Source organism: Nelusetta ayraudi, unplaced genomic scaffold, assembly GCF_046127955.1.
Source record: "Nelusetta ayraudi isolate G7.1 ecotype Tasmania unplaced genomic scaffold, CSIRO-AGI_Nayr_v1 ptg000092l, whole genome shotgun sequence".
NCBI lineage: Eukaryota > Metazoa > Chordata > Actinopteri > Tetraodontiformes > Monacanthidae > Nelusetta > Nelusetta ayraudi.
The window spans coordinates 292,336-309,558 of record NW_027466142.1 but is presented as its reverse complement, the minus strand read 5'-3'; the positions used below and the strand labels follow the sequence as shown (position 1 = coordinate 309,558).

At 44.9% G+C, this 17,223-nt stretch overlaps 1 protein-coding gene and 1 long non-coding RNA gene across 2 annotated transcripts; both read right to left on the bottom strand.

The window, feature by feature from the left end:
- Positions 1–2,518: 2,518 nt before the first annotated feature.
- ier3 (immediate early response 3) lies at positions 2,519–3,241 on the bottom strand. The gene has a single exon (XM_076047128.1). It carries the CDS (start codon positions 3,139–3,141, stop codon positions 2,569–2,571), a length of 573 nt encoding a protein of 190 aa, XP_075903243.1. The 5' UTR covers positions 3,142–3,241; the 3' UTR covers positions 2,519–2,568.
- Positions 3,242–12,407: 9,166 nt separating this feature from the next.
- LOC142902285 (uncharacterized) lies at positions 12,408–14,338 on the bottom strand. Its single transcript, XR_012929068.1, has 2 exons — positions 13,644–14,338; positions 12,408–13,136 (listed from the first exon to the last, which is right to left on the bottom strand). It is a non-coding gene; the product is annotated as an uncharacterized LOC142902285 (long non-coding RNA).
- Between the last annotated feature and the right edge of the window lie 2,885 nt (positions 14,339–17,223).

The window sequence follows — 17,223 nt, the reverse complement described above, 5'->3', positions numbered from 1 at the left end:
CAATGCATAAACAAAAAAAAGGGAGTCTGCAGCTGCTGCTGCTGCTGCTGCTGCTGCTGCTGCTGCTGTGTGGCTTCCTGCAGGAGTTACTTTGTGTGTGTGTGTGTGTGTTATCATAAAGTGGTCGGACCACAGCAGACACAGTCAGATTAGTCAGATACCCCCTAGTCAATGGAATACACACAAAAACCTAAAAAAAATAAAACAGAAACACAAAACAAAACGAGTCGCAGTGTTCAAACGACAGCCGTGACAGAGAAGATAAATCAATGAATAAATAGGACACGCAATCCTTCCAGATGATCATATATCGCGTGACACACAAGCTCTTGCCCTTTTAGTTTGGATTGAATTAAATTTTGGAGTTTTCTGGAGCTAATCCTGCTTTGATAAGTACAAGGCAATGAACTAAAATAAACAAAACAAGCAGTTTTGTCAAACTTGACTTTGAGACGTCGGCACACTGTGGAAAATCTCCCTGCAGCAAATTTGAATCAATGAAACTTTTAAATGAGACATAACGTCCTCCAGGGTGCAATTAAAATCAGACTTCATTAATTACAAGGGAAAAGAAGAAAAGTGTTTCATTTTCCTTGAGGATTAAAGGTTTAGGCAATTATAACAATTACCATCAGAGGCATTCGGCCACAAAATCAGGCAGATTTAGCACTGTCACGCACTGGCGGCACCTCATTAGTTTGGTGTTATTTTCAATTTAAACGCTGAAAAGAGTTTTTTTGCACACTTTGTTGCACCAATGCTCATTTAAACAGACATTGCAAACATTGTTCCGATGGCTTTGGTTGTCAAGCTGACTGATACACAAATGTCATGACATTAAAGGGTTCTGGGTAGATTTCCACTGCGGCTGTGAGAATAAGACATGTTCAGACTGGAACCTTCAAGGCTTTTTTTTTTGTCATGCTACATTCAGAACATGGCCACGAAGGATTGAGGAACAGTTTGATACTCACCGGATGGGAAAAGACATACAAAGATGTTTCCATATGAATTGAATTGAATTGAATTGAATTGAATTGAATTGAATTGAATTGAATTGAAAAGCTGCAGGAGTCTAATGGGTATATATACACACACAGTAAGATTTACGCATTTTGACTGGCATTTCATAATCTTGACATTAATCTAGATCCAGATATTCTCTGTGGCAGAACAACTTCTTCCTTCTCCTGTCATCGGTGTAAAGGCTTTTGATTGGACTATCACCATACATAATCGTACATCCGCCTATAGGGCTATGGGTGTAAGTGACGTTCAACCATTCCACCAGGTGACTTCGATGCCTAATTTTTATTTGTTGAGGCGCACGCCTTCCCATACCTGGTTTGTTACCTGTCCTAGTGACACAAGATAGTGTTTGGTTCACATGGAAACAGCAGCAGTCCTCAGATGGACGTACCCAGAGGCCTCAGGCAGGTGATCGGGTCAGCCTTTGTCATCTGAAGGGCTGTGACTTCAGCGTGAGCCTTCACCCATAAAAAAAAAGTGAAATGATCTCAAGCTGTGCACACAATAAAAATCAAATACTTGATACTAATCACACGCTGGATGTTACTCATCAGTGTGTGAAGCAGCAGCAGCTACACCACTGGAGGTGCGGTGACTAAAGGCACATTATGTATCATAGGTCTGGCTGAAAGAGCTGATAAAAACACAATAGAGGGAAAGTAAGTCTACAAATTATTTTCCCCTCCCTGTGGATCTGTGGAAATCACTTTGAACAGAAGATTTACTCTTAATATATTAAGGTTTAAACCTGGGGTTTTGTTTAACTGTAAGGGCCTTTGCACGATCTGAAGTTGCAAATGATGCTGAAGGTCAGCATCAATGTTGTCCGTGAAGAGATACTCATTTCATCCCGCAACATACCCCAAATCAATACAGAGTTCATTCTGCAATTGAACGCTTCAGTACTAACCTACAAGTTCCCTTCGCACTCTCCCTTTTGCTTGGATAAGAAACCCTTTAGGGCAAGAAATAATTCATACACCACTGAAAAAAACAAACCACCTTTTCACCTGAATCAAGAGACAGAACACAAAAACTTCTTTTCAATATTTTTAATCAAAAAATACTTATAAATAAATAGCAAATAATATAAATACTAAATAAGACATTTAGACAACATAAACCATCGGCTTCAGCTGTTTGATCTACACTTGTGACAGTTTCTCAACGACCAAACTCAACTAAAACATCCAGTTGGCCCACAGGCCTATTATTATTATTATTATTATTAGTGCATCGTGTTTGTACAGGGGTCTCAGTTTCAAGTTTTATCAAGTTCAAGTATCAGTTCTTCAGAGTGTTCACAGTTTTTCTGGTCTTTTTCAAGTGTCCACTGCCAGGCTGGGTCCTCCTCCAGTAGAGGGGGTACTGCTGGCATGGTGAGGCCGACGCATGGAGCCTCTTGCCGGCCGCCATTCACTGGGCGCCCGGCCGCTCTGAGCTCTCCGCCCTCCGGTTACCTCCGGCTCGGCAGATTTTTTTTCTCCCCCCCATCGCAGCCATCCTAGGGTTGTTCACACCACTTCTGGCGGTCGGTCTTTAGTTGTCGCCGCTCAGCCTGTGGTACATCAGCAGAACCACCATGTAGCTCTTGCTGGCACTCTGGTCGAAGGAGCGGCTGGCGGTCGACTCTTCGCGGCTCTCGGGGCAGGTGGTGTCGGGCAGCAGGCGGCCGGAGGAGGCGCCGTCTTCGCAGTTGCTCGGCGAACCGGACAGGAGCTCGGAGCCGCCGTTGAGCTGCTCCTCGACGGACTGGAAGGCGAAGCCGCGGCAGTCGACCGAGGCCGGGCCGTCCGCGGTGGACAGAGCCGCCTCGGCGCAGGGCTCCTCGGTGTAGATCTGCCACAGCACCACCAGGCAGAGGATGACCAGCCAGCGCTTGGCCTCGTTCTTCTCCGGCGGCGGGAGGTGCATGCGGACCCTCGCCGGGTACATGACCCGGGTGCAGCGCTTCTTCGGCCGCACCGGCACGTAGGAGCGGAAGGCGGTGGCCTGGGTTGGCAGCCGCTCGAAGGTGAACACCTCGGGTTCGGTGCTGCGAGACGCCATCCCGGCGAAGGCGAAGCGTTCCTCCTGGACCGTCACCGTCATGCTGTTTGTTCGTGAGTACATTATTTGCTTTGTTTTTTTCTCTCTCTCGAAGTTTTCTCCTGGTTTGTCTCTCGCTTCTGTACTTCCTCGGTAGAAAGTCAGCGGCCGTTCAGTATTTATACGTTTTGCTTCAGGTTGTGCTCTTTTAGAAACGCCCTCAGAAGGAAGCCACTCCCTGGGAGGCGAGCCGACGCACCTTATTGCTCAATAAGGAAAAAAACGCGGGTTTTCGCATTCTTCAGAAGTCGCCTCTGCTCCTCCTTGGACGTAATCCGCTGGAGATCAGACGGAGGGATGAATCATCTCTCCCTGTTCACCTAATGTCATGTCATGTATTGCCTGTGGTGACAGAAAAAAGAAGAGGAAACTCTGCGAACAGACAAGCGATATTTTTTTTTAAAGAAATTGAAATAAGGGCAAAGATGAAAACACTACTCTTAGGACAAGGGTTCCCGTCGTCGAGTTTGATCACAGTGGCAGACAGATTATTGTCATAATGTGCAGCGTCACAGGATTGCCTCGTGATATTTCAGTTTACCTTAACCTCTGACCCTTCAGGGACCTTTACAGTTTGAATTGACTGTAAACTCACCACAGTGTACACAGTGTGCAGTGCGTCACATGTCAGGGTAGAACGACGGCAGAGAAAGAACCCTGATGGAGATTGCTCGAGCTGGAATTTATTTTGAATCATTGCATTTCATTTACTGAGATCTTTGAGAGAAGAGGCATTTTTGCATTGTTTTGTTGAGAATTGAATTCGTATAAAATGTAGGAAATTACCGTCTGGGCGTGTAAGGACTAAATATTTGAACTCGCTGTGAAATTATTTTCAAAAATCAACTGTTTCCAAAAATAGCTAATTTCTCAGATGAACACAATCTGGGGGAGTTTTACTGCATTTCAACATGTGTAATTTTGTTTTCTTTCTCCAGAGGGTCGTGTAGTGTTACAAATGGTTAGATCACAGGATGTGACAGTGGTGAAAACCCCAGAAGAGGAAGAAACTCAACTTTTTCCACGTTGAAGTGTGTGTGTGTGTGTGTGTGTGTGCGCGCGCGTGTGTGTGTGTGTGTGTGTGTGTGTGTGTGTGTGTGTGTGTGTGTGTGTGTGTGTATGTGAGACAGTCACAAAGTGCTGCGTCCATCTGTGACGTGTGTGGCATGACTTATTTTTGGCAAATGAAAGATGATTTTATATATGTATATATATATATATATATATATATATATATATATATATATATATATATATATATATATATATATATATATATATATATACATATATTGTTTTTTAATAAACTTTACACCAATAAATACATTTCAATGTTAAACTCTGACTATATAATGTGTTTCTTTGACACCCTCTGGTTTTATTGGTTTAAAATCAAATTAGAAAATACAGATATAATATTTGTCTCTTTACTTTAAAACTAAACATTTTTCACAGCTACAAGAGAGCTGCTCTTCTTGGAGTACGTGACTATTCCATAGTCCCGGTTGGTTTCTGCTCCATTATGACTTTGATGATTGTGTGTTAAAACTTGAATGTTTAGTTGCAGGTTGTATAAACTTCCAGGGAACCTCTGAGTCTTTGTAGAAATCAGGCTGGATATGTTCGAGCATGCCTGAAGCCAGCGTGATGATGCGGGGATATCAGTTGCAATCTTTCAATCATCCGTGAACAAAAGTCACGTGGTTGATGGAGCCGAAACTCTCCTGCACCATTTCATTTTCATTAGCGGCCTGGTGTGTTTCTCATGCATGCTTAACATGCCAGGGACATACCTCTGCTGCCTCTGCTTTGTTTCACCGTGATCTTCTGCAAAAAGAATCAGAAGCATCCAGCCCTGCAGTGGCAAAACAATTAACGTGACATCATGCTCTGCAGCGTGAACTTAGACTCTCATCAACATTTCTCTCAGGACAATGCTGGATTCCTCTTCATAGTATCACAGTCTTCACACAATGAGCAAATAATCACACACTGACACACACACCCCTCCAGTGTTCCCAGCTCCGTGTGAGCAGATACCTAACCCAGCCAGTGGCGTGTGATCGGGTCCAACCCACTGTCCCACATACTCAGTGTTCTGTGATAAGCGTGGCAATGGAAAGTCTGAGTGAGAGTGAGGAACGTGGAGGAGAATCCCAGAGGCAGCCACCTTGTACGCCTCTGGCTCACGTGGCTTTTTGGAATGAGACACCACAACCCTGGCGATTGGCTTCTATGATGTCTCTCCCAGCTTTGAGATATTGCCCCCTATCAGGTATTGGCTCAGCCCTCTGAAACCATCTTGGTTTTGTCCCCTTTCACAAGCTCTGACAAAGGGTCAGTTTTAGCAGGAGGCCGTAAACATAAGGCTCAATATGTTTTTTTTTTATTTTTATTTCTTTTCTTTTTTTAAGAGAGTTACTCCAATTTCCAGGCTGCTCAACTTGAGTCCAAGAAGAAAATGAAGATTTGAAAACGGCTGTGGGAACTTAAATTGTGTAAAATTAGGCTACGGCTAGATTGTAATTCATTGCATTATTTAAAAAGAAAATGGCAAAAGTATTTGTTCATTCTGATGGGCTGTTCACAATAGCAGCAACAACATCAACAAGAACAGCTTTAAGCTAAATCCTGACGCACAGTTCTTTTTCCTGTGGTTGATTTACCTCTTTGTTTTCTCTGTGTTTCCTCAGCTGTCCTGTTTGTACTGTTGTGTGACTTCCTTCATGACTTTGCAAGTCTAACAAGGTAACTGTTGTTGCCTTCAAGGTGGGAAGTTACCAAATGGGGCAGATAGCGATCAGAGAATTCCCTCCTGGAAGAGACGGAAGTGTTCTCTAGAATCTGTCATTGCTGAATTGGTCTGACATCACAATATTGACCTTTGCAGCCATCAACCTACAATCTTTTCATTCCTTGTTATTCAGTTCTCCACCCGACTGGTGCCACAAACAGGTATGACACTATTGACGTTATTTTAGCCTCTGTGCAGACAAAGAAAAAAATCTACATACACATCGGCGCTGATTCTAAAATGCTCCCACCTACATTTAAATAGCCATCAGGCAACATTACTTGTGCGCAAAGCAGAAGGTGGCACTATGTGCGTCGTAACATAAGGAAGGCCACAAAGACCAACAAGAGAAGCGATGAAAGCTCAGGTGGCAATAAAAAGTCGAGCTATTTGCTGCTGCCAACAAAGGTGATGTGTGCAATCTTCAACTTGTTGCCAGTTGTATAAGAGCACTGGTGACCTTAAAACGCTGTTCTTGAGTGGACGGAAGCTTTCTGTGTCAATAAAGTGCGACTAGAGCGAAGATACCCCCGAGGTTTACGCTTTAAATGTCAGGAATTTAATGACGGATACTGTTCTAAACACACACACACACACACATGCACTTTAAAACTACAGGAAGAGGGTTGAAATTCAAGACAGGAGGAAATATAATCAAGCTGTCAGAGACTTGAGAGCAAATGGAGGCTGCAGCTCAGAGCGAACGTTTCCAGTCAGACAGGAAAAGACGTGACGCCTTCACAGGGGAAGGTGTGTGTGTGTGTGTGTGTGGTGAAGGTACTAATTGACCTTCTCGGCACGGCTGACAGGAAGACTTGACCTCACTGCTGTGTCTGCCGTCTGGTATTTCCAACCTTCCACTCCCTTTACATTTTCATGCAACCCTCGGCGGCTCTCCTCACTCACTTTTACTACGGGAGGCGAACAAGCCTCCAGACGCTGAGTCAGCGTTTTAACGCTCCGCCGCCGTTGCCAACCCCTCCTCTTCCTCACTCGCACACATACTTTCCATTTTTTGTTGTTGTTGTCGTTTTACTGTAAATGCGCCTGCCGGACCACCAACAAATCATGGATTATTTCAGTCAACGGGCTGCACACGCACTGCCGTCCCTGGACGCAATGAATGTGAGGGTCACCATGGCCACGGGGGCGTGATGTGGGTCACCATTGTGCTGTAACTCCCATCAAAGGCCAGTTTTGATTGGCCCGTCGCTGGCTGATGGCCATGTGAAAGGGCCTACGTGCAGAAGAGTGCGGCGTCGCCCCGAACTCCCCGATGTCATGAGCTGGAGATCCCAGCTGGGTCACATGACCGTTGGGAGGAGAGACGGCAGCACAGTCTGCCGGCAATGTGCAATTTTCCCCACTTTTGTGGCAAAAGGGGGGGGCGTCTCGGTTGGTGTTTGGCTGCCAACGCCAAAGGACTCATTTATCTGTCAGCAGAATTACACAAAGCTGCTTTAAAAAAAACACGGATTTCCCTGAAACTTGGCGGAAGGTTGAGACGTGGGCGAAACGGCCAACCCATTTAATTTTTGGCTGGGTTGAAGAGTTGAGTCCAGGGCATAATTAACGCACTCTCAGATACCTTTGGATCTTAAAGGCGCTGTGTTGGAGTGTTTTTGAAATCATAGTGTACATCTCGATCCTGCCACCAATTTCTCCAGAAATGAGAAAATTCCATCATTTACATTTTCTGCTTGCTCCACTTCCCACACAAAAACACTCAGTTCTGCAAAATAATACATTTGTGATGTCATAAAGGGCACTGATACCTCACAGACGCTTCTATGTTCATGACCCCACATCCATCCAGCGAAGTAGTGGCTCTGCCCTCCAAGACCACCTCCCATTACCTGTGAAAGGTCCAGTGAAGCGTTAACTGACGGCTATAAACAGAGGGCTAACTATGACTACTGTTTTTTTTTTTCTGCAGGTGAATAGATATTTTGGGATTATTTGTAGTCACGCAATGGAAAATGGAAAATGTTTATCTGATACTGAATGTCGTATATTGCCTTCAAAGCATTCTGGAATTTTCTTATCTAAAAAATATTATTTCATCAACATTTCACTGTTTTGGAGGTCCAATGGGAAAATTGCATACTTCCAATATAATGGCTACAAGATTCATTTGGAATATTTATTGCAATAAATATTTTAAGTGTCAAATATTTTTGAAAATAACATACAATGTAGTTTAATAAAAAAAAGATGAATGAGATCAATATCTGATGGAGCTTTTCAATGGATTAGATGAGATTATTTTTCTCTCCTTTTCTTTGCTGTCAGGAGTTAAATGTGGACAGCAGATGGTTTCTGGCCTCCTGCCTCCTCTTTGGCTCCACATCACTGAAGTTTTCTCCGCATTTTCGTCATTTTCCCGCTGTGTGTGATTGGTGCAGCGGCCCCAGTGCGGGGGAGTGACCTGAGGAGGGAGGGGGTCGGTCTCCCCTCTAACCAATCCCAGCCGCCTCTGGGCTCACTGGGCCTCACTGAGAGGCCACCGGCCATCCACAAACGTGGTACTTCTCACAGCAAAACTAAACAGGAGACCTCCCGGCTCTGAGTCAGCGGTGAGGGACGTCAGCAGGAGGGCAGACGCTCTGCGAGGAAAACTTGATGGGAGATTATAAGTCATCCAGCCGTGTCACAGTTTTGCTTAGTAAATGATCTCTTCCTGGAGCAGCCTCACAACTGTCAGCTGGAAAATCCCAGAGTGCACAGAGCTGAGCAAGTCCAACCGACTGATCATGTGGAATGACAAAAAGACGTGATGCAGCCTTTGAAAACAAGTTTCTATTTCTTTTAACGTTTGTATGTCTGCTCAGAGGTGAAAAACGCCACAGCAGTTTGCTAGCTGCCTCCTGGTTTCTACATAACTGAAAGTATTCCATGACCAATCTGATCTTTCTTTAGAAATGCAGACAGATGGTTGTACTTGTGCAGAAGAACAGGAGCGACAGAGAAAATTGGAAAGGTTGAAGAATCACGAGGTCATTGTGAAAAATTGTGTTTACATCATCAAGAATGCTTCTGGTTTAGTACTACTAGCACTCAACTGCTGACTGACAGCTGAATTCATGGCAGGTGATTTTTCATTTTTTTCTGTCTTTCTTGGTGTCAAATTCGGCGGAACAAGTTGACGAGTGCTGCTTTGCTTCTCTGCGCCTATATGACAAACCAAGATGAAGTCCACACGAGTCAAGCTTTCTCATATTGAGAGCTCAGCTATGCCGTTTCTGGGTTAGCCCTCCCTCCACCTAACCACTCTGGTTTGACCTAACCAATACATGATGATTTTTTCTTTTTTCCAAATAGTCCACATTGTCGTCAGGATTAAAGGCTTCTGTCGTGGGTTTACTGTGCGGCTCTCTTCACTTCCGACCTCACTGACGTCTTGTACCTATATTCCTGCATTGTTAATGGGCCAGTGAGCAACATCCATGAGGGATCGTTTGGCATTGAAATGGTAAAGAAAATACCTATATGTGTCTTTCTAGTGTGATTTTAGATGCTGCGTCCCGGTTAAAGCTTTAATGAGACTGCCTCACCTTTGGAGGACATATGGCTGAGTCATGAGCTGTCCGGACCTTGACTTGCACTTCCACTCAACAGCACAGCTGGTGAAAGAGTGACGTTTTCATCAAGCTGGACGTCAGAAAAGAGGGATTAACGTTGATTGTTGTGTTTGAGCTGTTCAAACATTAGATGGTAGAAACGTTTACACAGTGGGCCTTTAAGTTTTCACTGAAAATCTTTCATTGAAAGTTGCTCAATCCCAAAAATGTTTTATTTGTTCTGTAAAAACACTTTCACAAGGAAGCATGAAAGCTGCTTGTGTACTATATATTAGGATGGATATGCATTGTATGAATTTATACTTTGTCAATACAGTCTTGACCACAACAATAATTTTCTATAACTTTAAAAATTGAATTTACTGAAACATTGACCCCAATCTGAAAAAAGGCACAAATTCTCATGTGTGTGTGTGTGCGCGTGTGCCTCAGTACAAGCTGTAAACAGGAGCACAGAGTCTGCAGCTTGGTGGATTAGCACACCTGCCCACACCTGCTGCTAGTATGTGTTCTGAGTGAACTGCCAATTATTTTCCCCTACAACGCTCAACGAAGCAAACAGGTTCTACAGAAGCGCGCTCGCGCACGCACGCACACACACACACACACACACACACACACACACACACGCGCTGACTGTCATTCTCAACTGTTCTGCCAATGACGTGATGTCTTCTTTTTCAGACTGTTTCAGCTTTAGTCACTTAAGGACTCACTTTCACAGTGATACGATCTGTCACACACACACACACACACACACACACACACATACACACACAGACACACACACACACCTTCTATATATGGCCATATTGTACAGCACTGGGGACCCTCTCAATGACCTCATCCGCTACAATTACGACCAACCTTTGACAACAGGATGGCGGGTAAAGCAGAGCTCACAGCTGAGGAAGCAGAAGTGAATCCCAATATCAAACAACTTAATGTGTCAGTGAACGTGTCACTGCATGAGGCCCTGCCATGAGGCCCTGCCATGAGTTGCACCTTGAGACAGCTGGGAGAGACTCCAGCGACCCCTGTGACCCTCAGTGCGGGATAAATGGTTGGATTGATGGTGGATGGACTGTAGATTCTAATTGGTCAGCTGGCCTTCCTGACACCATCAGAAGCTGCCTTTCCATTACCTGTGGAATTGCGCAAAACTGAAATATCGCAATAAAAAATGGGTAATGCAAACACCTAATCTTGGAAAACCTCTCAAATAAGGTTGAAAGGTTTTGACGCTCCCATGAGGTGGTTTTTCATATGGCAAAAGTGTCATGGAAGCACTTTTTTCGCATTTACACGTGAGCAGACGTGACGTACAGGGTCACGTCTGTTGTACCTCCATCCTCCTCAAAGTGGGGCCTCGCAGGACGAGATTTGACGACGACCATTCAATGGAAACACCTGCAAACCGCAATTGTACTTTGTCGAAATTTTTGAAATCTTGTTGCAAAAAACAGTCATGGAAACGCAGCTATAGACTCTGCTTCCAGTTCCCTGATCCACACCAGTGTGTGAGGATTGTGTGTGCCTGACATGTGACTTGACCAATCAGCTCTAGTGTATGAACGACACCATTCATACATACACCACCGATGACTGGCTGTCGTCAGTGTTTCCAAAACACAACGTGACATAAGAGAAATTCACACACACACACACACACACACAAAAACACACACACACACGCAGTGCTACTGCATAGCCGCTGCTTTCAAGAGCGTTCGACCACTGAAATCCTCAAGTCCGGAGTGCAAATACACAAACAAAAACACAACAAACTACACAACACAACACAACTACTCCATAAAGTTCCATTCCACAGAGTATTTCTTCCTCGCATGAAACTCATCCATCACGTCGGATGATATTTGCCCCAGAATCTGTGTGCATGGATCTTGATTTTGATTGGATGGCAGTTGTCTCCCAGTCCATGTAAAGTAAAAACAACAGGCGGCATTTAAAAAATAAACAAACAACACATTCAATTACGGCCCCCCCATGCATGTCGGTTCATGTCGCGTTAATCACAGGTTTTGCAGCAGGTTCATTCTGGGAGTCACAGCAGTGGGTGCCGATGAGGTCAGGCGGCGGGGCTGCTCACGCTATCAGGTGATGTTTGGCTTCGTGTTGACTGACAACGCGGCGCAGCTACGTGAGGATGAGCAGGCAAAGAGCACAGATTAGCGCATATCAGCGCTGACGTCATTTGGCCTGCAGGGTGTGCAGACGAACCCCTCCAAAGCCATGCTGAGGCAGCACGACGTTGTCCTCGCATTCAAAGTGTTGCTTTCCTCCGTTTGTCTGTTTCTCCTTTAGGTTTTTTTTCCTTCAATTTTGTTTTTTCAGATTTTTTTCCAGAGGTGGAAATAGTATCTATGCAAATATTTAGGTATGTTTTATTTGGACGTTTCGTTCTATTAAAAAAAAAACAACAGTATGCGTTGAAGCTGATCAAAGCATTTTGCAGAATATACCTTCGTAGTGTTGGCTGCAAAACAACAAGAAAATGCAGACGTTTGTCGACACATTGCTGAGCCAACACACAGCGCAAAGCCGTGTGTGTGTGTGTGTGTGTGTGTGTGTGAGACAGTCACAAAGTGCTGCATCCGTCTGTCGGCTCTGTGAGGAATCACCTCCTCAGCCTCTGACTCACCCTGCAGAGGCCCCTCCCCCTCGTCCCCGTCACTTGAGGTAACCCAGTGACCGCCCTCCCACCAGCATATACACAGACGCCCACGCGCTCACACACTCACACCGAAAAATAAACATGCACTTATCGCTCAAATATGCGTCCGTGCAGCGTGAGGGGGCGGAGACAGTCGGCTCTTACATCCATCGCCGCAAATAGCTGCAGCACACAAGGGGGTGGAGGTGACTCCAGCATTGACAAAAGAAAATTCTGACAATTTTTTAATTTAGATTTTTTTAGTTATTTATTTTTCCTTACTCACTCTGTACAGTCAGGAAAACACGTCTACGTATCTGTTGGAGTTGTCTGCAATCTGTAATCAGACACATTTTTTTATTCTTTAGATAAAGTAATAAAACAACAACCAAGTGAAAATAGGTCAGATACAGTGAGAGTGTATACTATGTTTTTGAAAGGCAACAACTGTGGTGGGAAAAGCGTCTTGAAACTGTTTAAATAGCAGCACAAGGATGACCAGTCCAAAACCTCTGGGTTTTTATGGCCATCAGATGGTCAAAGGCAGAAACTGAGGGTGTGTCTCTCTCGAAAACTTCAGTCTTAAAGGTGTCAGCCACAGAGAGGGTGTCTGTCGAGAACAGCTGGGGTCAGAGGTCACGTCTGACCCCAAAATTATCCAGGCAACCTGTCCAACAGACCGGTGTGGCTCATCAAACATCTCATCGTTATAAAACTCAATGGTTGTTTTTTTTTTTTGTTCTGTTTTGAAATGCTCCTTTTCCTAGACGGAATTCCTCTTCACTTCCTTTGTAGCACTTTGTTGCTTCCGTCCATCAGGACACCACACACTCCAGCTGTGTGTCCACCGGACCAGCCACGACCACCACCCTCCACGACTCGTTCCCTCTCCATCCCTGTGCTGTGTCCGGACTCGACTCACTGTCCCGAGCCTGTGTTTCCACCTCGTCTGGGTGCTCGTTCTGCAAGTCTGAAACACCAGAAAAAATATATAAATAAAACATTAGCTGCATCCCAAATGGCATATTGAAATAAGTAGACTTCAGTCAAGGACATGCCAGTGTAGCACACATATTGTGTCGTGCACTAAAACAGTTTGAATTTCCAAGAAGTGGCAGAATGAGTTCTGCAGTTGGTAACTAGATATGAAGCAGACTTTTCCTGCTACATCATAATGTAGCCAATTATTCAGACAATCAAGGGTCCATACATTCCACTTTGGCTGTTTAAGCTGCACAAACATTACATTCAAGGTTTCTTCCAAGTGTGAAGAAACTTTACGTGTTTTGTACTCAACATATGAGGCGCTTATTTCAGAAAAATTCAAATTGAAATGCTATAATTTATGATAAAATACTAACAGAATCTGTTCCCAACCAAAATAAATGATGTGCGTAACGCACCCACACATATTTTGAATAGCATTTAGATCAGATATGAGCCTGTGAGTGGCTGAAGTGTGTGAGTGCAGCCCAACCTGTGCAGGTGTTGGTCTCCTCGTTGTAGATCTGCAGGAGGACGAGTGCAGAGAGGAGCAGCAGCCAGCGCAGCGCCTGGTCTGGAGGCTCCCTCGTCGGGAGCCGCCTGCTTTGAGAAGCCGGGTAGAGGACACGACGGAGCCGCCGGGGCCTCACGTCCACAGGGGCCACAGGGGCCACAGGGACAACAGGGACAACAGGAGCCACCGGGGCCACAGGGGCCGGTCTGCAGGAGCAGGAGGCCAGCATGGTCTTTGTTGCTGTTGTTAAGGAAAGAACTTCAAACTGTTTTTCTCCTTATTGAAATGTTGGCTCGGTGGCAGGATGCTGACTAACCTGTTGACTTCCCTCTCTTTTGTTTACCTCTATCGTGTCCTCATTAGTAAACTGACTTCTAATTGCAGCTGCGGGATCTTCTTATATACTCGCAGAGTGGGTGTTGGCCTCTTCGCCCGTAGGCGGCTTTACACACACACCCCAAAAATTGTTGTCATTATGGGTTTAAAAATATATTTAGGCGCACGCCAACCTGGAACAACTTTTCTTGACCTGCTCCGCCTGCTCTTGCACCATGTTTTGCTAATGAAGGCAACTCGTGGCTGCTCTTCTTTGACAGGATGAAGCGGAGAAGGGTAAGAAAAATTCCAGGCCTTCGGCAACTCACTTCTCTTACAGTATAATGGGTGCAAATGCAACTTAATGACGGCAGCTGAACTTTTGTTCCTCCCATATTTCACCTCTCGCCCGCCTGCTCGTCTTTCCTCTTTTCTCATGTTTCTTGCGTGCAGCCTTCTTGTTTTTTTTGTCCCCCCCCCCCCCCCGCCCCACGTCCTCCTCAACCACAAAAATTCTCATTTAAACGGAATGTTGGGGGATAGCGGTGATGGCCTCTCCTTGGCACGCAACACACGCCTGCACAGTTGCAATAAAACGCTCAATGTACTTTTTCCCTGGATGCTGTCCTTCAGGATTAACACGCCAATAATTATGCCGGGGTAATGATTTCAGGACTTTGGATGGGTTAAGTTAGATAGAGTGAAAGATTAATTCAACATGGTACACGTGCCCAAGGGAACACAATTACTGCCGGCCGCTGTAATTAAGTCATCATTGGGCACTCAGTAGTTAAGAAATACAGACGTTCACACGCAACGCTGGTAACAGTCGCCATAAACACAATTAAAGTTGCTGTGTGATGGAGCCAACGTTGCCTCATAACACACATTCTGCACAATGTGCCTCAGTAAACTTCACTTGACTCCACTGCTCTTTGTTTGCTCCAAGCTGCCGGTGCTCTCTGTCAAGTTTGGTCCCACAATGTTTTCTCACAGTAATCTGTGCCTTCATCCTCGTGGCAAACTCTTCAGGAATAATAATCAAAGTTGCACAAAATCCCGATTGATGCATTCTTTTCTCCCTCTTCCTTTCAGCGGGCATTTTACAGCTACTGCAGGGCGACAACACGGCCACGTGCCAGGCGAGAAGAGCACAACGAGAACGAGATGCAAAACAAGACGAGCGGGCGGCAAATAGTGCTGCGTCATGAGACACAGCAAAATGCTGGACTGAATCCACACTGTACATGCCCAACTAAGTGCAGCAACTTGTTGGAAACGTGGGATGACTCTCTGCCTCATTTAATTAACGCTACTTCTCAACCCGTTGAACCGTCTTTGTTTCAAGCCGTGGTGGGTTCATTGGGTTTGAACCACCAGAGTTGATCCAAGACAGTTTGGGCCTCAACCAACGAGAACACATGCTCGGACTGTGAAGTTACAGGCTGATCCATTCACTTTGGGGCCAGCTTGGGAACAATTTTTTCTTTCTAATTTGACATCCATGGGGCCGTTATTTTCTGGGTACAAGGAGCATAGGACCATGGAACTTGAGGGCAAGGGGGTGGGAACATAGGACCCAAGAACCTTGGGCAAGGGTTCTGGGGGCATAGGACCCTAGAACTTGGGATGAAAGGGTAGTGGGTGCATAGGACTCTAGAACTCGGGCACACATGGGCTTGGGAACATAGGACTTGGGATAAAAGGGTACTGAGAAAAGAAAACCCTTAAACTCAGGGCATTAGGGCACTAGGAACATAGGCCCTAGAACTTGGGGTAATAGCCTCCTGGGACCATGGGATCCTAGAACCATATAGTACAGGGAACATTGGACTGTAGAACTTGGAAACATAGGGCACTGGGAACATTAGTTCACTCCCACTAAATCACCTGTGTTTTTAAATGATAACGTGTGCTCCTGAGAGAGTATATTCTTCAAGAGTTGGCCCAAGTATTAGACAGGTATCAGGCGTCACTTTAAAAGGTCCCTCCGTTCGTGCAAGTTATTTTTAGAAGCTTCAGATTACTTCTTGGAAACTCACATTGTTCATATGATCCTCCTGGACACAGGTCAAAGCTCTGCCTTGCGTCAGCCAGGTTGCTCTCTTGTTCGGGCGGGATACCTGAAGAAACAAAAGACAGTAATGTGTTTGACATCGGTGTGTTCCCACGTCTTGACTAGACGCATTCTTACCTCGAGAAGCAGGCGGCAGGGATAAAATTAGAACATGCTTAAAGGAAACAAGTACAAGGGTCAGATTGAGGTTCATGTGTCTTTTTGTTGTTGTTGTTGTCGTTAAGCACTGTGGGGTGTATCTCTTTTGTATGAACAGTGCTATATAATAAAGTTTATTCTTATTATTATTATTTATTTTAAATATTTTAAAACGAGAATGATATAATGCCAGGTGTCATTGCCTTTACTGTGAGAGACCTTTCACACAAAGTCTTCGCTGTATTTCTTGTCTTGGGGTAGGCATGCCAATGCTATGAAAAATGATGTCCAGGCCTGACTAAATGGAAGCCTCCAGTACGTAGCAGCTTCCATTTACAAGATCTTCATCATCTGTACTTTTAGACCTTTTATAATGTCAATCTCAGATTGGTGCAGGGCCCAACAAAGTAGCTTGGGAAAAAAAAATAAGATAACATATTTCCTTGTAACATCAGCTAGGGAAAATCCCAGTTTTCTCATGCGCATGAGATTAGAGAGATATTGCAGCGAACTGTACTGATGTTGCTTCACCGCAGTATGTGAGCTGACACACGCCAGGATGCCAGGAAGGGATTAGGAAAGAATTTGCTTGCAATCCTTAGACTTTGATGTATAAAACTCATCCATTGTGTCAGAAAGGATGTGACTGATGACTCTGTTGCAACTGACAGAGAAAGTTTTTACTGCAACTAGTTTCAGATAGATTCCTGAGATGCTAAAGGCTGGAATCAGAGACAAAGGCACACTTTGTTTTGTTTTTTTTGTATACATAGTCAAAAAAAATGCTTTCAAGTGTTTCCCAGTTCACTGCTGGTCATCTTCACTGGAAAACCTGCTCACGTTGCCGATGGTCTTAAATGTTTGCGATGCGGTGGGATGCTGCAGTAGCCGCGGCCTCATGTTTGCACTGGCATGCTGGCAGAATACCAATGTGCTGGTTCAACATACCAAAACTCAACCTCTTTGCTGCAGAGGCATGTTTGAGCATGGAAACCTTTATTACTGCTTAATTACAGATAAGTCTTCCAC